General features: G+C 36.5%; 1 protein-coding gene across 2 annotated transcripts; it reads right to left on the bottom strand.

The window, feature by feature from the left end:
* Positions 1–30: 30 nt before the first annotated feature.
* On the bottom strand, positions 31–22,805 carry rasgrp4 (RAS guanyl releasing protein 4). 2 transcript variants are annotated; one of them, XM_046865250.1, is made up of 17 exons: positions 22,673–22,805; positions 15,882–16,057; positions 14,631–14,736; positions 14,279–14,341; positions 14,055–14,183; positions 11,940–12,081; positions 11,470–11,643; positions 8,099–8,215; positions 6,678–6,953; positions 4,680–4,760; positions 3,888–3,992; positions 3,629–3,738; positions 2,123–2,273; positions 1,938–1,974; positions 1,702–1,836; positions 1,383–1,576; positions 31–1,183 (listed from the first exon to the last, which is right to left on the bottom strand). In XM_046865250.1, exons 1-17 carry the CDS (start codon positions 22,768–22,770, stop codon positions 1,073–1,075), a joined length of 2,205 nt encoding a protein of 734 aa, XP_046721206.1. In that variant the 5' UTR covers positions 22,771–22,805; the 3' UTR covers positions 31–1,072. The 2 variants fall into 2 exon arrangements, with proteins under 2 accessions (XP_046721206.1, XP_046721207.1); XM_046865251.1 differs by having other exon boundaries at positions 15,882–16,054; positions 22,673–22,804.
* Between the last annotated feature and the right edge of the window lie 368 nt (positions 22,806–23,173).

The raw sequence follows: 23,173 nt of genomic DNA on the forward strand, positions 1-23,173 counted from the left end.
TCACATACAGTAACGAGTCTCGAGACAATACAGTATCGACCCTGTACACACGACCATTGCTTGATCCGGTTCGATGTTCAAATAAAGCCGAATGAAGCAAAATCATGTGTTCAGGATTTTTAATGTGACCGCACACAATAAAACAAATGTCTCTTTTCTTTTTCTTTCCTTTTTTTTTTTTTTTTTTTTAACCAGACATGGCAGCAACCTGGCAGTGCTGTAAGGTGAAAAATACTGTAGATTCATATGAATAAAATCTCAATAAATAAACATCTACAGTTTGAGATTTAGTAAGACTGACATTCAAGTCGGAACATTCGATGGAATGTTGTTAAAGAAACGAACAAACATCAAAAACACATTAAGTCCACAGTGTTCAATTCCAGAATCCTCCGATCGGCTCAATCGGGGTCTTCGGTATCATTCTTCCTTACTCTGAGTGAAAGTGGTCATTGCATAAGGCACAGTGATGCGTTCTAGGAGTACAGCACCAGTCGATGTGGCCTTTCGGCAAGTCAGAGCGATTTACATTCCTATGATACGAGACTCACAAGACACCCTGCACACATCTCGATGTAATTCACAGTACAAAACACATGCGTCAGTGTGAACACAAAAGGTTACATGTCAAACTTTTTTGGTGCACATGAACACAGCTATGGCAGTAAGCACCTTTTTTTCTCCTGTGGTGTAGATGTGCATAGGAAAGATCCTTAATTTGTCATTGATGCCGGCAGTAGTAGTGAAAACAGTGCTCTGGTAATCCACCTTTGGATTTTTCTGAAAAATGATTCATTTATATTCATTTATATTCTATTGGCAGTGGATGCTGGTGATTATCTCTCAAATCTGTGCTTGTCCAACATGGCTCTGAAAGTGTAGCTGAACTCACGATGCTCCAGTTCAAGTTTTCTTGAGGTTAATGCATCTGCAGAAGGTGTATACACAGTTCATTTCTTTGTTACATGTAATGAAATATGTGTTCAGTGTGTTTAAACAGTCTATTCCAAATACTAAATGTAGACAGTCTTTTTTTCCTTTTTTTTTTTTGCCTTGGACATTTCCCTGTGGTTCAGTCTGGCTCCTTTCGTTTGTCTTTGTTTAACTGGAGCTCCTCCATTTTCTCCTGAAGGAAAGAGCTGGGTGCAGATGAACCTCTCATTCTGATTGGCAGTGTGGCACTCTGGAACGACACAAGACAACAAAAGTGATTTTAAAGAAGCTGCTTGTCACTTTTAGAGATCTAAAAGCAAATGTATTAATTAGCTTCATGTGATCTGTTACTAAAAACTTGTTAAAAGCCCGCCTGTCAAACGTTTAGGAATTCCAGACACCAGTGACTCTGAAATCCACATTTCCCAGTGTAGATATGTTTGTCGTACCTTTTCAGTGGGTGAGGAAGTTTTAAAATGGTGCAATTCTCTGCGGTTTGCTACTGGTGTCCACACTCCAGGGTCTGTCTGAGTGGAGCGGTCCGACAACGACGCATTCTCCACAATGCTCAGTTGTGTGTTATGACTCTTGGAGCTGTCAGATCCATTTCCATGAGGAAACACGAATGCTTCTTCCTCTGAACCTTGTTAAGACAAAAAAAAGCACTTTAATGAATCAATGTTTTTTTAATTGTTCTTGAAAAACTGAATATGTGTGGAAGCCTGGGAAGTTTAATGTCTTTGACTTCATTATGAAGAAAACACTCACTCCAACTGTTTCCTTTTGCCCTTAGCCCAGATCCTGGACCTGGAGTACAGGGGCATGAACCTCCAGAAACCTGGAACTTCATGCACTCCATCGACACCAGGTCTTTACAGTGCTTATGACAGTTAACTCCACAATCTATACAGCAAAAGACACAGAGAGTTAATGTGATGATGGTGTTTAGTTGTTCCTGATCGTGTGTCTTTCAGATTAGTACACATCAATGTATCTGGTCTTACCTTTGCAATGGTAGCCTTGCTTTATGACCCCCCATAACTTTTGGACAAAAGAAGAAAAATATATTACATCATTATAAATCACATTCAATTGTATATAACCTTAGCTAATTAGGCAAACTGTGAGCACAATGTAAATTGTGCACATTGTATACCGTTGTAACTATAAAAATAAATAATGTTCTTACAAATCCTCGGCAGGTGTCACAGAAGGTAGGCCTCTTGAATGTCATCTCGTGGAAGTTGTGAAGGTTGTGAAGGTTGAAGCCCAGCTTAGCACATACTGACATCCCTCGCATGAAATAGGACGTGATTGCTTCTCTGCTAATCTCTCCTTCCCTTGGGAGAAAGAAAAGGAAATACATGTCAAATCAGTATCATCAGAGAAAACAAGTTTCATTAAGCATATAAAAATGGAAACAATATATTCGCTCCAATTTCTAAAAAGAAATTGGACACAAATTTTTACATAATGTAGGTATAAAAATAGTCACACCAGTCTAGAATGTGTTATTATAAGATTATTTAACATATTTCTTATATATAGTTTTACCAATAGTAGTTATGTTTGTTTGCAGTTCATTTGCAATTATTTTGAGAAGGAAGCCAAATTATCTGCCAGAAAGTTCTATGCTTAAAATTGTATTAAATATTTATAAATAGGATTTGCAATCTCATATTACGTTATTTTGTAACTTTGTAATCTAGGAAATACTGCTTAAGCGTGACTATATATGGAACAGTTTCCTTTGTTACCATGTCCTTTTTGCAGTGTCCCACTCTTTCCCCTTCTCATTTGTAGACTCTACTCCAACATATCAGCTTCCAAAGTAGAGGTCGACCGATTAATCGGCACTTATAGTTGATTGCTGGAGCTATCGGCTATTGGCAAAAATCCTTACCGATAGTTTCTCCGGGTTGCGTTATACTGTACAACAGCGCTCTCTATAGGCGAACTGACGCTACGTGCTGCATATTTGAAGTGTCTTATATTCATTTAGAATTTAAGTGTTTTTATTTATTTGTTGTGTTACTTTTTGTTTCAGTTTGAATGCATGTCTTATTTTCCTCAATATTTATTATTAAAATTAATATAATATTTATTTAATTTAGCACATTTGAATGATTTAGTACTGTTTTTTTTTTGTTGTTATAAAGTTCAATACTATTTTATATGGAGTGCTAAGTTTGAAAATGGGTACTGGATTAAAAATAAAATTGATTAATTAATTGGTTATCGGCAAGTACGATCCAACCTTGCTATCGGTATCGGTAAAATCCATCAGTCGACCTCTATCCCAAAGCATCAGTGTTCATGCTTATACCATCGTCAATGCAATTGCACTCGTATTTGCAGTGAACACTAACTAAACAATCCAAGCTTCTGTCATAACTGTCATAACTAAAAGCAACTGAGTCTGATGTTTGTACCAAAGTCTTCACAAGTTCTCTATAGGATTTCTCTTAACTTGTGATCTCTGTGAGTTTTTTTCAGCAAAAATCTGGATATAGATCACAAAATAATTTATGCTTAAAGGTATAAAATACTAGATTCTAGATGCTAGATAACTATTTTCATTATTCAGTGGAAGGGTGCTGATGCAAATGGTAAAATCCTGGCTAAATGCTGAAGAAGAAATGTAATGTGTAAGAGAATATTACAATACAGTATACTTGTTAAAAGTTGTCTGTACCTGTCACTGTCATGGGTGCAGAAGGAGAAAGGAAAATTAGCAGCTATCTTCTCAAAGTCCTCCAGAGAGATGTAGCCATCCATGTTCAGATCATAATTTTTCATGATCGACTGCAGAGGGAGACAGAGTCCACATGAGCTGAGAAACATGTCTAGTTCAGGTCTAAACATTTTGTACAATACATTATAAGGAAGTGAAAGAGCAGTCAGGAACCATTGCTACAGTCACTACCACCACTGTGAGAAGGCTTTTTACTTACATCCACCATTTGTTTGACGTGTTTGGAGATTGTGTGGGGGTCAAGGCGTGGAGTCACACCTGACCCCCATTCGACTACCACAGGGGGCTTCACAGGGGTTACAGGCTAGCGTGAGACAAAGAAAGAGAAAGCCAGACATTGAGACAATTATGCTAAAATATCATATGAACTGAGTTTCGTTTTGAACTGTCTTCGAGGCGGTGGAAAAATACAAACGTGCAGTGCTGTGAGATTACATGTAACATACAGGCCGAGACATCAGAAGGTGTTAGAAGAATCTTCATATGTAATAAGCCCATAGTCAAAGTGAAAGATAGCAATCAGTCGCCTGTAAGCACTTCAGCTCTTTTCTTGTGGTTTTCTTTGAAGTGTGTAAGCATAAAGAAGAACACACTGTTCAATGTACTCATAATGTACTCAGGGATACTCCCTGTTTCTAAGTAGTTCACGCACAAGGTCAAGACATTTACCATGAAAACTTTTACAATGAAACCTAATATCCACAGTGCACAAGGACCTTCAGAGGATCAAAAAAGTTTCTATTTTGGTGGTGATTTCTTTAGTGGGGTGAAATTCTTGTTATTGAAATAATGTTTATAAATATGGATATAAATGAAAAAGTTAAAAACAAAAAAAAAATCGAAGATCTGCCACATCCATCTTTAGTGACACATAAACTACATACACTATAAAAAACACCAAGAATCCCTTACTGTGGTTCGGTGTCTGAACTGATTAATTTAAGGCTTTAAAAGGCTTTTTTTTTTTTTATTTAATAATGCAGGATTTTACCTGTATTTTGGGATTCTTGGGTTCCTTGGCATAGGAGAGCTCGTAGATCTCATCCTCTGTGTAGTACAGATCCAAGGAAAGCTGCGTGCAAAAGATGTTAAGATTGAGTTTAAAACAAACGAAATCATTCAGTTGTTTTGAGCGCTTCACTGTGTGTAATGATTTGTAGTACATTTACATTTGGCAGACGCCCTTATCCAGAGGGACTTTTATCACATTCATACAACTGAGCAGACATACGGTTAAGGGCCTTGCTTAGGGGCCCAGAAGTAGCAACTCATTGTAGCTGGGATTTGAACTCACAACCTTTAGAGCCAAAGTCGAATGCCTTAACCACTAAGCTACCACCTTCTTGTTGTCTTGTAGTCTTGTAGTCTCACAATCTGGTTTGACTCTAACGTCTCTAAAGGTTTCCCTTTTGAAATCTGGTTCCTCTCATGCTTTCTTCCTCATTTTGTCCTTGCTGCTGTAGCCTCTGGTTTGGTCATTAGGGATCTACAATATGTCTGCATCCGGATTTCGTTTATTTATTTATTTATTTTTTAAAGGCTGCTTTTGATTAAGCTCAATTGACAATTGAATTTCAGCATATTTTACTGTTTACACATGGCTCCAGAGATTAGTCAATGAAGATCGAATTAGCTAAAAAGTTCAAACGAATAACTGCAAATGATATAAAGTGTCCTAACTAAACTTATTCTTCTGCCTGCAATACAGGCTATACTAGGCTTTGTTTGAAATGCCACAATATGCATCATACTCATACAAAAGTCTATTCACGACAGAATGAAAAACCAAATATTCTTAAATATTTACGAAAATCACCTTCAGTGATACACAGATAATGTACCACTAATACTACTACTGCCAAAAACTATGGTCAAAGCTAAGGATGGTTTAATATTGAAACTAGTATCTGTCAGGTATCCATCTGATTCAATGTTCTTGACTCATTGTAACGTAAAAATTGCTCTTATAACAACATCTAATACGACACTATTCACAATAATGATTGTGATATAGTCGATTTCATGATATTAATCATGATAATCGTTGTCAAGTAACAATATGCCAAGTAACAAAGTTCAACTCATGACAGCAATCAGCGAAGCAGGAAATGCTAGCTAGGTGAGAACAATTGTCTACAGACAACGCTAGTTGTGTGAAAATAACAGTTACCCCGTGTAGCTTTTTTAAAAACTTTATCAAAACGTCCCCTTTTTCACTGCAGCTCTGTTCTATCCAAGGAAACTATTGTAGCTAGCTAATGCATTTAATTTCTAATTAACTAGCGTACATTATTAAAAAACAAGTTTAGTAGCCTAGACAATCATTCATTTCTGTATATTTAAATCGGGGGAAACATACAGCTAAAAAGCATGAACTGAGTCTGAAAACCCCCCAAAAACAAAATGATACTAATCTTATCCACAGTCAAACCAGAAACAGTAGCACAGGCTGATCAAGTAAATACCTCATTTGTATAGTGTGATGTGTTTTTGATGTAAACAAAAAAGTACCATATCTAATTCTTTCCTAGGTGAGCAAACTAATGAGTGAACGCAACTCCTAAATAACCTGTCTGCTAGTTTATATTTAGATGTCATGTCTATGATGTCATGTGACTATTGCAGGAGGGTCTTTTAGCATTCTTATATGAATCCCTCTCAGAATCACACATGAGCAACAGAGTGAGGCAAACCAGCAAGACAAGTCGAGATAAAGGTAAAAAATACTGCTGCGGGTTAAAAATAAACCCAGCTGTTGTTGGCTCAACAAAGTAATCAGGTGTACGTGCATAGAAATGTTTGTGTTTTCCTTGACTATTTTCGGGGTCTCGTGCCATTGAACTGACCGTGTATTTATAACAACACCATGGCTCATGACCTGACTGATACAAACACTTCCCTGAAGGTACGTTTTCATGTTGCACTGCTTTGTCGTACTCTCTCTCCTCTCCTCTCTCCTTCAGCAGCATTGTTTGATTGATTTACTCACCGTGAGCAAGTGCAGTAGGTCTTTGTTGGCCTCGAATGGTGGCTTGCACTTGTGGAGGGCTAGAAGATCGCTGATGTTGCTGTACAGGTGCTGGAGCTTTCCCAGGTTGATCTTGTCACCCTCCAGGTAGTCAGGCAGTGCCTCATTCAGGGAGATAAGGTCTTTAAGGTGCACTCCTAGGATAGGCACTTTAAAGCTGCTGCACTCGTTGTACACTCGTCTGTAGTTAGTGTAGTTACTGTAGGAGGAGAGCAACTCTGTGAGCTCACTCAGCGCCTGCAGACAGAAAGTAAGAATATTATTCTGTTAAGTTTACATTGCTGGTTGTATGTTTTTAAGCACCAGGACTTTCATCATAAAACCTCCAACAACCAGGTAGAGCAAAAGCAAGCAGGCTAAAGTGCTATCTGCCCTCTTTTACATACTCAAGCTCATAGACACCCACAATTGACTAGTTTGCTTTGATAGGATAGGATAGGATAGGATAGGATAGGATAGGATAGGATAGGATAGAACAGGATAGGATAGGATAGGATAGGGTAGAACAGGATAGGCTAGGCTAGGCTAGGCTAGGATAGGATAGGATAGGATAGAACAGGATAGGATAGGATAGGATAGGATAGGATAGGATAGGGTAGAACAGGATAGGCTAGGCTAGGCTAGGATAGGATAGGATAGGATAGGGTAGGGTAGAACAGGATAGGCTAGGCTAGGCTAGGCTAGGATAGGATAGGATAGGATGGGATAGGATGGGACAGGATAGGATGGGATGGGATAGGATGGGATGGGATGGGATGGGATGGGGTAGAACAGGATAGGCTAGGCTAGGCTAGGCTAGGATAGGATAGGATAGAATAGGATAGGATAGGACAGGATAGGATAGGATAGGATAGGATAGGATAGGATAGGATAGAATAGAATAGGATAGAATAGAATAGGATAGGATAGGATTCAATATAATACGATACGATAAGATACAATTTCATAAGATAATCCTAACTAGGAACCCAAGTCTAAAAGAACATTTGGAAGGAAGACTTTTTAGATTTGATGCAATGCTATTATCAGTAGAGAGCACTATACACTGCAAGTGCCTTATTAGTACAATGGTGAATAGAACCAGCAACCAGAGAAAAAAGGACATACATTTTTTATAAAAGCAACTTTTAATTGTAATTTGATCAGAATGTCTGTCTAATAACGCTGCCGAATTCTTAAATCCGATTGGTCAGAGGGTGTTGCTTCATTTTCTTTAACAGCAGCTCTGACAATACTGTCAAATTATTATACTGCTTTGTGACTTTTTGGTTTGGTGGTGATGTGTGTGTGTGTGTGTGTGTGTGTGTGTGTGTGTGTGTGTGTGTGTGATTGGGGAGCTCCAAAATTGTCTTTTGTGGGTAAATTTGAGGGATTGTGCAAACCTTTGTGATGTCAGAGGAAAGTAGACTGGCTGTGTCTTTAAGACGGGAGATGGAGCTGTGACACAGACCGCCTATGACTGCCATCAGAGTGTTGAAATTCTGCAGGGACCGCAGTTTCTGCACACGCACACACACACACGCACATTCAGAGAGAGAGAAAGGGGAAGAATATTCTATGAGCTTAAGTTCATACTGCACTTTTATTTGCAATGTTTAAGCATGTTATAGTGCACACTGCTTCCTGTGAATTTTGAAATGTTCAGGAAGTTCATGTAAGAATTCTCCCTAACAGGAACATGGTATCAGAATGACATACTTATTTAATTACCAACCACATGACACACCAGCGCCTTACTTCCCATGTGTTTGCACAGGTTTTCGTGTCAGCACTGGTACGCTGCGTGTTTGTAAGGAACAGTAATGAACAAAACAGCTACAGCTAAAGGGCACAACATAGGGCTTTCTCAGTGACATCACTTCCTGTGATAAAGCAAATGGTACAACAACATCATAATATAGGTATTAATTTTAGGGGTGTTGGCTTCTGCAGAATGAGTCACGACTGACTGTTTCTGTAATAGACAATCTGCAAAAAAAATACAAATGACTGTCTTGCTTGGATAATATATTACCCAAGACATTGACATTTTGGAATTCTTGTGACAGTTACTTCCTTAGTAATATGCTAACTCAGTTTCTTAGTCTTGATGGAATATCTTGTTTCTGCGTCAGCTTTCCGATGAAAATCCATTGGTTCATTTCAAGGTTCATTTTAACATTTTACTAATGACACTGTTTACACGCATTATTACTGTTTTGTGTTATTTTAACCCAAAAACGCTATTATTACTCATTTAATATAAGAACACGTTGTATTATTAGTCATTAACGTATATACTCACACTCGTTTTATTTTTGATTGTTGTATATAAGAACATTCTTATTCATTATTACATACATATAATACTACACTTGTATATTATGCATTACTGTATATAAGAATGCTCGTATTATGACTCATAACGGTATAGATGAACACTCACCGTATGATTAATCATTACTGTATATTAAAACACGTTTTATTACTCATTTTTGTATATAAGAACACGTTGTATTATTATTCATTACTGGATATAGAAACACATTGTATTATTAGTCATTAATGTATATAAGAATGCTCATATCATTACTCATAATTTGTATTATGACTCATAACTCCATATATACAGCAAACACATTGTATTATTACTCATTACTGTATATAAGAACATTTGTGTAATTACTCATCATTTTATATAAGAATACAATACAAGTAATACAGTTGCATATTACTTTTTATTGTATATAAGAAAATTGACGAACGCTCTTGTTATTACTCATTACTACATATAAGAACATTATGTATTATTCATTACTGTATACAAGAACTCTTGCATTATTACTCATTATTGTATAGAAAAAAACGTATTACTATTCACTACTATATAATGGCACTCATATTATTATTCATCAATGCAAAGAAGAATGTGCATGCATTATTACTTATGATTGTATGAACCCTCAATGCATGTTCTTCAATTATACATTGATAAGTAATTATATAACGTGTTAATATGCAATAGCATATAGCACTTATATTATTAATTATTATTATCCTCAGTGTATGTACTTATTATATTATGTATGAACACTTGTATTATTATTATTGATATTATTATTATTATTATTATTCACCTTTCATTCATTATATATATAGGTAATATAATATTACTTATTACAGCACATAGAAACACTCATATACACAATAATATATATAAATACACAATGCATTATTACTAATTATTGTATATAAGAAAACTTATATGATCTTAGTTTCTATTTTTAGCTTTGTATTCATTTATTGATTATTCGATTTGTATTGATTGATTACATGTCATTGTGACACAATGCTCATAAAAGTCATAAATTTGTAAGTATATGGTTATTGACAATCACTAATAATGTTTATTACACTGTATTGACAGAGTTATGACTTTTTCTGTCCGTTTAGGGTGTTTCATATTTCTATGACAGTTTTATGAAGTAATGAGTATGAGTATTTTCTAAATGAAAGTGAGCTGATTTTGATGTTCAGTACACAAAAGCTGTTGTCATAACATGGGAATGATTTGATTTGGCTCAGCTATTGTGTCAACTCAACATCTAATGAAAGCATGTTTATGTAGGTTCTCGCAGGGTTGAAGAAGGACCTTTGGATCCACAGTTGAATGCCTTAACCACTAAGCTACCACCTTCCATACCACCTACCATAGCTACTTCCCATTATAAGACTTTAGGTCAAATTGGGACCATTAAAAGTGATCCCTTAAACTAAATAAATAAAATATAATACTAATTAAATTGAATACGCAAACTTGAAACGACATAAAAAGCAGACAATATCTGATTTCTGTTTTTAGTGTTGCAATGTGCAATGCTCACATGACTTCCAGTTCAGTGTGGAAATGGTGACTGTCAGTAGGAAAGCGCCTGTTTCATGAGTGTTACACAATGTGCAGTAGGTATTCTTGTACTTCTCTCAAACCTCACGCACAAAAAAAGCCTTGCAAGTTTCACTCTGACCCCAGAATTAAACTTGCATACAAAACTGAAACTAAAAGAGCATATGTAAAAACTTAAAAATCACTGAGTATGCTTCATATTTAATGTCTAGAATCTTGCGTAACATTCCAATTAACCAAAAGGAAACTTTGAAAGCAGAATTACTGGTTACCACCTTTTTGTTCATGACTACATTTCTTGTTTAGCAGCTGCCAGTTATGTTGCTGATCACATTTGTGCACAAACATATATTGCCAGAGAAAAAGAGATGTAAAGTATACAAGAATATGTGAGATCAACCTAGGCTTGTGGTATTAAAATTATTTTTACAGATAAATTTAGAACCCATGCAAGTAGGTTTTGCAGGCAATCCTTACTGTAATTGCAGTGTATGCAGAATATGTATTTAGCAAATAAACAAAAACATCTGAGGAATATGTTATTCCGGATGGTTTTGTCTCATTTGTACTGTCACTGTGCCTTTATACTAACTCTAGCATGACCATAGATAGCAATCTTTGTCTAATCAGCCTTAGTCATGAGCCATATAAACAGCAACCTAATTTAGCTAGCTAGCTTACTGTTGTATTTAAAAAAAAAAACTACAATAATTCTGCCTCTATTTTGAGTTCATTCTCAAGTTTGGTGTTAATTTGTTAACTAGTGAGCAACAACAAATACATAAATACATATCACTTGCTAGCCAATGAGCTTGGTACATCTTTAAACCCAGGCTACTATGAGTATGTATTGTATTGGTGGGTCTGTACCTGTGCTACATGAATGAATTTTGTGAAGACTTCAGCCCTCTGCTGTGGAGTGTGTCTGTTGAGGATCATGAGCTGGACCCACTGTGAGACACCGTTACACAGCATGACAGAGCGTTCCAGCGCCGGGTTATTTCTCACTGAGCCGTGCATCATGTAGCTACGGTAATCCAGGAACTAAGACAGTAAACATCACTCAATTAGCAATCACAACTTCATCTACAGTTCATGATTTTCCCATTCAGAGTGTGATAGTCATTAATGTTTCGATTACCTTAGCATGAGAGAATGCATGAGAAATATAGATTTATAGATTAAATATAGATTTTCTAAATGTTATCAGTGGTGTTTCATTTGTCATTACTTATATTGACTTTACTAGTATGAGGCAATGTTTGCTCTGTGCTGTGTAACAGTCTGTGTCTGGAGGAAATCCACAAGGTGTGGCGAGTGTTTAAGGTCAGCCCACGCACTGAAACGCTGCAGAAGTTTTTGAATTCCAGGTAACTGAGGTGCTCGGCCATCTCATCAGCTTCCATATGGTCAAACAGCAGAGACACCTTCCTCTTCTTTACTGAGGGTGAAGGAGCCAGGCAGATGTCCTCAGGAGGATTACTGCTTTTCAGTAAAAAAGAGAAGAAATCATGTATTTCTATGTTTAAGTGAAAATGATTTACAGCACAATTATTGTTATTTTCTGAGATTCATGGACAAGGAACAAAACACAATGGGGTGTGGTGTTATTGTAAAAATAGTCAACAACAAGTTGGTGTGTATTGGTGTAGTGCAGAAATGGGAAGTAATGGAGTACATATACTTTGTTACTGTACTTAAGTAGATTTTTCTTTTACTTAGAACCTATTTACATTCACTCATTAAATTTTTTACACAAATATCTGTACTTTCTACTTCTTATATTTTCAAACCAGGATTGTTACTTCAGTTTTAATCTATTCGATGACATAATCAATATTCTTTCTTCTTATTGCGTGCCGTTTTCAGCCCATCAACCTATTTCTTGTCATTGCGTGGCATTTTCAATCTACCACTGGTGTATCATTTCCTGGCTCTCACACACCACAGATGCAGACTAGTTAACAAAGCTCACAATGAGCAAGTTAGAAGGCAACAAGAAGTCCGGCTAACGTGGATGAACAGAGAGAGTCAGCGATGTAAACATGACTGAAAACAGAGACATTCCTGAGACATCACCTGATCATTTTCTCTACTTGTGCTATGGTGTTTTTTATTTAGCCTGGCAAACATTTATTAGATAACTAATATGATGTGCGGTCCAGCTTCAAGTGTGACACTAAAACAGGTAGTAGTAAAGGCTACTTTTTACTTAAGTACATGTCAGAACCAAAGCTTCTTTACTTTAACTTGAGTGATAAATGTAGTCATATTTCAACTATTACCAGAGTCTTTTAAAACATGTGTATCTGTACTTCTACTTGAGTAAAGGATATGTGTACTTTTGCCATCTCTGGTGTAGTGTAAAATGGGGTCATACTTCCCTGAAGGGTTTTATTAACTTTATAGCATGATAAAACATTTTAATATACTGAAGTGGGATCATATTTCTAGTCATTCACAGTTACATTTAATAGTACAGAACATTTATGCATAGGCTAGTTAGCTATAGCTTTAAACACTTATTTCATCCTTACTTCTTACTTTCTTTTAAAGTTAATTAGTCTAAAAATATGGATTGTAGATGTACAGATGTTACTGAGAAACTGGAAAGTTCTAAACATGGTGCAAAACCATTAACTTGTGACTGTTATCATGCTCTGACACTAGAGACTCCTTTCAATAATGTTAATTAAAAATCTCCTCACAGAAAGCTTTACAGTATCAATGATTATGGTGTATGTCTTGATTTTGTAATAGAAACATTTTGGTGAAAGTTTTATTAATCTTAGAATATTTTAATGTTCCAAGGTCAAGTTAAATCTCCAGACACCATCTTATGCTTATTTTAGCATATCTATGACATGATCTGATGTCAATAGCCTATTTTTGTATTATTTATAGAATTATATTATATATTTTTTTTTATTTTTCTCAAAAAGATGAGTGAAAGTGGCAGTTCAGTCAGCAAGTAATAGCTAAGAGTAATTAAAAAAGAATATTAGTCATCCAGGACTTTTTCTTAGTCACTTCTTAACATGTCATGGAGAAATGTTGCTATTTGATGTCTTGTTTTTCTGTCACTGTGCCTTAACAGTGTTTCCACGGAAGACTGAAGAGCTACATACTACCTAGGCTTAGTTAACAAACCTTAGTTATTAGTGCACATACTGCATTCTTAGTGCATGTGTGTATTACACAATCATGAAAATGTTTGTACTAACAGTGTAGTAGCATTTATATATATGTTATCGCAGTCATAAGCACAAGCACCCATTGATAGAGTTTGAAAAAATTTCAAAAATCATAGCAGTTTAAAAATCTCTTTTCATTGAGTTTTTTTCATTACTGTCAGTTTGAACAAGTGCCGTCATGTAAAAAAATAAAAAGAAAAGAAAATTGCTCATAAGTAACAGCTGTGTACAGTTCAGATCTGTCAGTTTGTGCTCACTCACGGGTATGGTGTGTCAATTAGTTGGCAGTGGGAGTCCTTTTCAGCCCTGACCAGAGCACACATATCCCCCATGACCTTCTTCAACAGTGGGTCGGTCTCAAACATCAAAGGATAGTGAGCTATCCAGTGCCTGAGTGAAAGGATAAGTGCAAATATTAAGGACATTAAACCCAATAGTCCATTTATCTATTAGATTTTCTGTGCAAATGTCTTTCATTTACTGACCTGATGAACTGGCAAATCTGAGGTCGTCTCTGGGCTCTTTTCTCCACCGGACAGTCCTTGTAGGTAATGCCTAGTCAAGGAATTATAGGAGACGAGTGCAGACACACCCTTATTGCTACACACTCAAAGGAACCAGTCTACCAGTGCACAGATTTGTAAATATGCCCAAACAAGGCTCTTGTTTCATTGTTTTGGAGATTAGATGCCATGTGATGCTCTTTGTAACTACATACTATATACACCCTGACCTCAGCCTATTAGTATTAAGATTAGGTAAAGTCATACCCTGGGGCATGAATATAAAACAATGCTCTTGAAGTGAATAGTCAGATCCAAGTCAAATAAAAGATATAGAGAGAGCAGTTTATGGGCGAACTTGTGTGATGGCACAACCCAGTTGTGCATCATCAGAGTCATATTGACCAGTTGCATGCCACGGATTAACTTCCCATCAGAGTCTGCAACACACAAACAAAATAAATTATCATAACTTTACAAATGAATAGTAATGCAACAGGGGAAGAAGAAGTGAGACAGGTGCAATATGCATAAATGTTTTGTCATGCTAGTCTTTTTGTGTTCAGCCTTATACGGTCTTTCTATTTCATTTCAAATGTTTTTCTGTTTTGAAACCCCTTTTTGTCCGCGGCTTGGAAACAAAGAGCATGAAAAAGCGGCAATAGAATTTTTTCTTCGCCAAACACAATTTCAAGTCATTTTTTTCTCGTTTAAAAAACTACATCATATCTCGTATAAGAAAGACCAAACACGACAGGCTTCAGGCAAAAGAAGACATTTAACACTGTGAAAATGAAGGTACAAGACAGTGATCGATATTGTGGTGACATGAGATACACATTATTGGATGATAGATGACAAGATAGTAAAAAAAGCCCTTATAAAGAGCACACTGCAACGATTCAGTGGACTCTATACCACAGCACTTCTCAAATCGGATTTCTCAGAATTGTATTCACTTTCTATAGCAGCTGCACTGACAGCTGTCCCTACTGCAAGCTTTACATCATGTTGTATTAAAGTATTTTCCATAGTAACAGCAAACTCATGGTCTTGTATTGGATGCATATAACCAGATTTTTTGAAGTGTGCCATCATTGAAATGATGTAAGAGTTTAATGAAAATGCATTAGATTTTTGGAAGTAGTCTCCAGTGTTAGCACTTTGTAGAATGAAAATGTAATCTTTTCGAAACAGCAGTGTCTTCAGGACTAACATTAGTAACAAGCTGCAGTTTCTGTTGCTTTTATGCATTATGCTAGACAGACAGTTAGACAAGAAGAGTAATAGTCATTATAGTAGTCAGACAGACGATCAGAACAAAGGTCATTATAATTGACATACAGTTTAACAGCAAGAGTGAATATCATTATGGTAGTCAGGGACAGTAAATGTTAATATAATAGATAGATAGTATACTGAGTGAACTAGATAGACAGTTAGAGAACGAGAGTAAATGTCATTATGTGAGATAGACACCTGGAAAGGTGGTTGAACAATGAAAGCGAAAATCGTTATGCTACACAGTCAGTTAGACAGTGAAAGTGAGAGTCATAATGCTAGAAACACTGGTAGACAAACTGACCGAAGCAGTTCAAGCAGCGCTGGATGAGCTCATCCAGACTGGCAGCACGGGCACTTGTAGGTATGGTGGGACTTTGCAGCACCCGGCTGATCTCCTGTGGACTCGGACAGGTCATCCTTCTCTGCACTGGCCTCCTCGTCTTCTTCATGCTTCCTCCTTCTTGATGTGACTTCCTGCTTTTGAAAAGAGACGCAATAATATTATCAATTTATGAAGAAATAGACAAGAAGTCAAAGTATCACACAAAGAGCTTAAATTATTAATTTTATGTGCTACAGCAAAAGGCCAGAAGGGTACTCTATATAGCGTACCCATTCCAACTAACAAAAAAAAAAGGCTTAGTGTTAATTTCCCAATATAAATAACACAGATGAATAATACAGATAATACAGGATGTACTATCATGTCACACTGCAACTTGGCTTTTTTTTAAGTGTATTGGTCACATTCAGTCTGTATTTCTATATCTGAATCAAACATCAACTATACGCTTTTTTTAAACACTTAAATATAATGTAAGCACAGTCATGGTGTTTGTCATACTTGGTCTCAACTGAATATATGCATGTGCATGATTGTGGTTGAGGTTATGTCTTTGCACTTTGCATTTCTTACTCAAACCATGGCTTCAAGGAGCTCACATTGTGCACAGGGTCGTCACCATACTGGAACATGTCTGGGTCTCTTAGTCCTATTGAAGGGAAATTACAGTGCTACAGCATACAAAGACATCCCTATACAGTTGTGTACTTCCACCTTTTGTTGCAACACTGTAGATAAGCATCATGGGTACTTTCATATACACTTTACAGATGCTTTGCTATAAAGTTTGACATGTCATATTTAAACACTTGCTTTTAACCAAAGAAAACTGTGCTGACCTGTGCAGCTGAAGCGTGCAAGTTTGCTCGCAGGGCCTCAACTATCTGATTATTGTGGCTTCAACTTCTAAACTACGTCCTGTGATCTGAGAGGTTGCGTGAGCTTGAGCTTGCACACGTAGTCACTTTCTATCACTCACGTTTCAGCTAAAGTGTTGAAGCTAGACATGCGAAATGCTTGAAATTCCAAAAGAATGTTAATTTGCGCAATTGGTGTACTTATAAAGAGTACGTGTCACCAATATTTATAGATAAATGGGAATGCAATTCATTATTTTCTTCTGTGTTCATGCAATAGTGCCCTAGTCCCTCTTTTCAACATATTGCAAAGCAAGCCAGGGTACAATTCTTTTGTCTCAAATGTGCCCTAGCCCTTCACACCTACTTTGTCTTTGTTGTGTCAGCACTAGCTAGTTGTTTAAAAAAGACCTGCTAGTTCCTAGAATGTACAAATTCCAAGAGTGTCTCAAATGTTGCTTTAGTCATTATAAATTTCAAGGTCAATACGGGGATTGTGCTTCAGCTAGGGCACATTCCTAATGTTCTATATTTCACCCTAGTCCCTAATACCTAATGTACATAATGTACCAAACAACATCTATCTTTATATCTTAGATATTACAAGGTCATTATGGACACTCTGAATCATCTAGGGTGCATTCTGAATGACACAAAAGTTCCTTTTACTTGAAACTGACGGTTTCATTATTAGGACCCAACACAAGCATTATTATGCCCCAAATGGGGGCCTTATTACCTTTAGGTGCAAGATCATTACTATAATTCTGCACCAGCTGGGGTAGCATTCTAAATCACTCAACCATTTCTTTTACTTTCAATTTGCAAGGTACCTGTGAGTATATCTTGTCTACTGGCTGGGATATTATCAGTGTTCTAAATGCTGCCCAATCCTCTGCAAATAGTTTGCATAGATAAGTACATGTAGAAAAACATTGACTACATGACTACAAAATACCTTGAACACAAATAATTAATACAGTGGAATAATTTATTAAGACACTATCCACTGTCACAGATGAGGATGGTTCCATTTTGAGCCAATATGTCTTACTTTTATCACTTTCTTGCCAATTAGGGATACATTTGAATAAAAAAAAGATTATGTCTAGAATTCTGTAACGCTGTTTTGTGACAATGTGCATTCTTTTGATCAACTCAAAAGGTTCCTTGTTTACTATAATAGAGATCGTCACAGTTTAAATTCGGAAACACGACTGAAATTGTAGCCCAGATGAAACAGAGATGCAGAGATTCAGTTATCAGGTATGAGCATGTACAGATGTGTGTGTGTGTGTGTGTGTGTGTGTGTGTGTGTGTGTGTGTGTGTGTGTGTGTGTGTGTGTGTGTGTGTGAGAGTACCACCATGGCATGTATGTTAATGTTTATGGAATAAGTCGGCTCCTGTGTTTGCCCTGATCATATCCCAACTATTGTTTTGATAAAAGCACTGCACTGTTTGTTGTCGCTGCTAGTGTCCCATCACCTGCCTGGTATTACAGTACACACACACACACACACACACACACACACACACACACACACACACACATTCACACACACACATTCACACACATATATTGGTAGTCACAATGTATTGGTAGTCACAGTGTGTGAATGTCACTTTGCAAAGCTGTCAATGTCAGCCCCCCACCCCCCCAAAGGTCTGAAGCTTTAACTTTGAAATTACTTGCACATAGTTGCAGTCTGTCACGTTCTAACGACATTTGCCCTTTGTGTTAATACGTGATAAAGTTCTAGCTCTACACTCGACCTCTGAGGTTCATCATTGCTACTGACTACAAAATGCACAGCAGTGTATGATATAATACTTATTATCTTATTGTATATACTTCATTACCTGTGTGTACTTTGGCTGCCACAAAAAAAAAAAAAAGTTTGAACACTGAAAACACAAAGTCATTATGTGTAGGTGATTAAATGATAAACTTGTGTTTTACTAGTAACACAGACCCAGAACATTAGCAGTGATACAATATTTATTCATATCACATACATGTAAGAATAATGAATATTTATATATATAACTTTTTAATCATTAAAATATCGTGAGTTAACTCATGCAAATCATGTAATTAGTTGCAAATAAATATTTAAATCTATTGAAATCCCTAATATATATATATATAAAGCAGTAAAGCAGCTTTATAACGATAAAGATGTTATAAAATTTGAATTTATAAGATTAGAGCCTGTCATAATATCACTAATGAGCAAGCCAGTGGCGACAGTGGGAAAACTCCTTTTGATGGTATGAGGAAGAAACCTTGAAAGAAACCAAACTCAAACAAGAACCCATCCTCAGCTGGGTGGCACCAAATGTCCATTCACTACATTCACAATTATATAACCACTACACCACTTGCACTGTAAGCACAATAAAATGTATTTAAGTAGTAGATAAAATATGCACATGTAACGTTGTGCATACAAAATTACATCTTACTATCTAATAAGTAATTAAAAATAAGAATACTGCACAAACTGAAATTACAGATATTATTTAGATTATTAGATTTTCCTGAATTATGAAACTCTAACAATTTTAACAGCCCTTATCTGTACAGCAATATCACATGAACAATACCATCATTTTTATTCTATTATATACAATTAATATCACACATTATTACCCCTTTGTCATTTTTTTTGTCTCTGATATTTTGATCAATTTTACATTTCTTAGGTGTTCTGGCATCCATTAGCAAAACAATAGCTAACTACTCATGCAGTCTGTTCACTACAAATGCTTACCACATTGGATAGAAATAATGCCTTTGTGATATAAAAAGCATGAAAATTCCAATATGTATTCCAGTTGCCTTTTGTTTTTTGTTCCCTCTTTCAAAAACCGTGTCTATTCACTACCTACTGTGTGCTCACTACACAGAATATACAGTCATTCTTGTACAAGGAGCAACGAGTAACATCCAGGAGCAAAAGTACTGGCGTAATATTCGATTCTGGTTCGGTATTCACACACTGAGGACTTTTTGTTTATGTTAGAGCAGGTAGAGGACATAAAGGCTTCTCTAAAAAAAAAGAGTAGCATGTATTAGTGTGGTCAGACTTCATGGTTGAATTCACAACACCAACAGGAACTTAACTGTGTAGAGAAGTGGGAACAAGTTCTTAGAATGAACACCTCCCCCCCTCCTCTCTCTCTCTCTCTCTCTCTCTCTCTCTCTCTCTCTCTTTCTCTCTCTCTATCATCCAGTAGCACTTGCTCATTTTCAATTCTCCTCTTGTCACTGCTTAGACTCTCATATCCTAAAACTGTCAGCAGTACATACATAAGAACACATACATGCGCACTTTTAATCCTGCATCTTCAATCATCTGACAGTTAAGAGTGAACAAGACTACATATTTACATTTCATAAGCTTGTTTTTCTACAGAAAGTGCCACACACCTCAATTAATTATTCTTTCCTCATGACTTTCCCTTGGTCCTAAAGCAGATAAGTCGAATCCAATGCAAAACACTTCATTTCATAGTTTTGTCCCTTATTTGCCTAAACCAACAGTGCACACACTACAGGTAAGAAGACTCCTATCTACTCACACACATATTCACCCACATACAGTACACACACATTTTGGATATGCAGATGTCTCTGTCATAGCTTTACGAGTAAGGAAAATTCTACAGGATTATTTAGAACCGGGCTAGCCATTGGCAGAAAGGCCTGAGTTGCCTTGTATGATTCACCAGGCCACCATATTTGATAAAGCAGCATTAATCTGTCCTGTTCCAGGCTTATAGAGCACCTACTCACTCTCACACACTTTCTCTTCCTCTCCTTCATCACCCTTGCTCTATTCAGGTCATTCAGAAAACAACTTCTCCTTTTTTCTTTGGAAATCCCCCCAACACTCCCCTCTCCTCTTCCCTGACACAGAAGCCGTTTTTTTTTTTTTTTTTTTACTCCCAGTTCCTGGCTGCAGCTCTGGCAACACAACCCCCAAGCACAGCCCAGCACCCCCACCCCCCACCCCCAACACAAACACACACAGAAGTCAGAAGATCTTTTCGCCCAGTAATTGATTAATTGATGATAGACACAATTAAAGTGAGGCCCTTTTGACTAATTTGAAGTGAGACACCATGCACGCACGCACGCACGCACACACACACACACACACACACACACACACACACACACATGCAAAAAAAGTAATCTACATAAATTTCACAAACTGATAATGTTAGAAACACTATTATTTATTTATTTATTTATTCGCTTGTTTGTTTGTTTGTTTGAGATAATTTTTTGCATGTGTCTCAAAGCACTCTCTATAAAGCTCATGCGTCTGTCAAGTACCAGCAGCTTTGAGTTTATTTAAATATATATATTTTTATAGACATTAAATTATTAAATCATTTGGTTTATTTATAATTTAATAAACAGTGATATGTGCCTGTCTGTCCAGCCAGCCTTAAAAAACTATTTAATTGAACAATTATTGCAAAAGTAATAAAAAAAAAAAAATCCTGTGGCTTCATTGTACACATTTAAATAATGTTTGTAATGAAATTGTAATGAAATAACTCCCTGCTGAAATGGTCTGAGAAATGAACATCCCACAAACCTGCCACAGACAAAAATCTACAACAATTCTGGGTAAATACCTGGGAGATGTCTAAATATTAATTTTCACTAAACCAGAAATATGCCACACTGTTAAACCACATGCCACAAATTGTGATGTCAGTCTTAGTCTTGACCCCAGATATGTTATCAATAGCTTTTAGCAAAAAAAAAAATTCATCAAAGTCATATCATCCTTTCAAGAACTTGAAAAAGGTCCAGTCATGCTTTTATCTTGTCTAATGAAATTCCATCGAAGTGTTTAAAACATTTAGTACACAGTTTGGAAAGCCTGGTCACCAGCACTTATATTTATAAGAGTCCTGATGTACATTCATCACCTTTATAACCAGAATATATTATAAAGTTTAATTATAATATTCTGTTTTTATATTATTTCCCAGTTATATTTACTTGCTCACTTGCTTTACCCTAAAACCCCTAAAGCATATTTTGATTAAAGTTGCAGCCTTCCACAAAACATTAGGGACAAATCCTCTTTTCCAGGTTTTTTAATTTAAGACTTGACCCTGCTTTTATTTTTGTATTCTAAAACATGACAGCTCGGATTGTGTCAGACTGTGTTTTTTCCCTGTACATTGACGTCATATAAGTTGCATTAGGTCTAATAGACTGACATTAGACTGCTTTTCAAAATGTGCCATCTAATTAAAATATACTTCCTTACTTGCTCAGACTTCTCGTTTACAAAAAAATACTACCCTGACAAACACAATAAGCTAATGTTATTTACATATCTCTATAATTAGGCAGTCAATTAAATATATATTAAAAAACTGATGCACCTGTCTCAGTGATGTCACAAAACTGCTCTGAATAAAGTGTGAAACGGTTCAATCGTAGCAAAATGCACCAGGAGAATGTTATACACAAGAAAATGAATCACTATATCTAGTTAAGCGTGAATATATGTATCCCAAACAACAAGCTATCACAGAACAGTAGAAAAATGTGCTAATATACAGTATGTCTGATAGATCAGCACAACTTATTTGTTTATACTGCACTACATTCGTCCTACATACTTCCTAATTAGTGCTCTCAGTGGCCGATGACTATCAGCATGTATCTAGTACTGCAATGACTGTCATTTCTCAGCAATCAGATAAAAGCCTAGAAAGTTCATGAAAAAAAAACAACACACACATATCATGACTGATAAACTTTATCATAACAAATGCTGATATTTCTGATCTTTAATGTCATTTCTCTCTAGTATTTCGGGTAAATTCAGCCACTGATGGCTTGCAGCACTCACTGCGAGGAGGTGTTGCTGGAGCCGTTCTGCTGTGTCCAGTGAGTGACGCAAAACGATGCCTTCTTCCTCACTTTGCGAAGATCTTCGCGAAACGACATCGCCCGGATCTTAAAGCCGAGCCCTAAGGCAGGAGTCTCTATCTGCAGCAGATGACGGCAGCAAAATGTTAAGTTCAAAAGTGACTCTGATGTGAAAATCCCCTTCTTAAACTGATCAAAGATAACAAAGTTGATGATTCAACGCAGAAGTGTCAGATATGTAAATCTATTTTTCTTCTTTTTTTAAAAAAGTGTTAAAATCGGACCGAACTAATTGGAAGTTCAGAAAGTCAAGAGGTCTTTTCTTTTGCATATCTGGGTTTGTGTCTCAGAAATGGGTCTCTTACAGAGACCTGAGAATTGAACTGCAGATTCGAACGAACGCAAAGGGAAGCCACAGGCTTGTCTGGTAACCACAATTATCGTGCCTCTTTGCACTGCACTGCAAACAGGCAGATCTAAC

Source organism: Silurus meridionalis, chromosome 13, assembly GCF_014805685.1.
Source record: "Silurus meridionalis isolate SWU-2019-XX chromosome 13, ASM1480568v1, whole genome shotgun sequence".
Lineage (NCBI taxonomy): Eukaryota > Metazoa > Chordata > Actinopteri > Siluriformes > Siluridae > Silurus > Silurus meridionalis.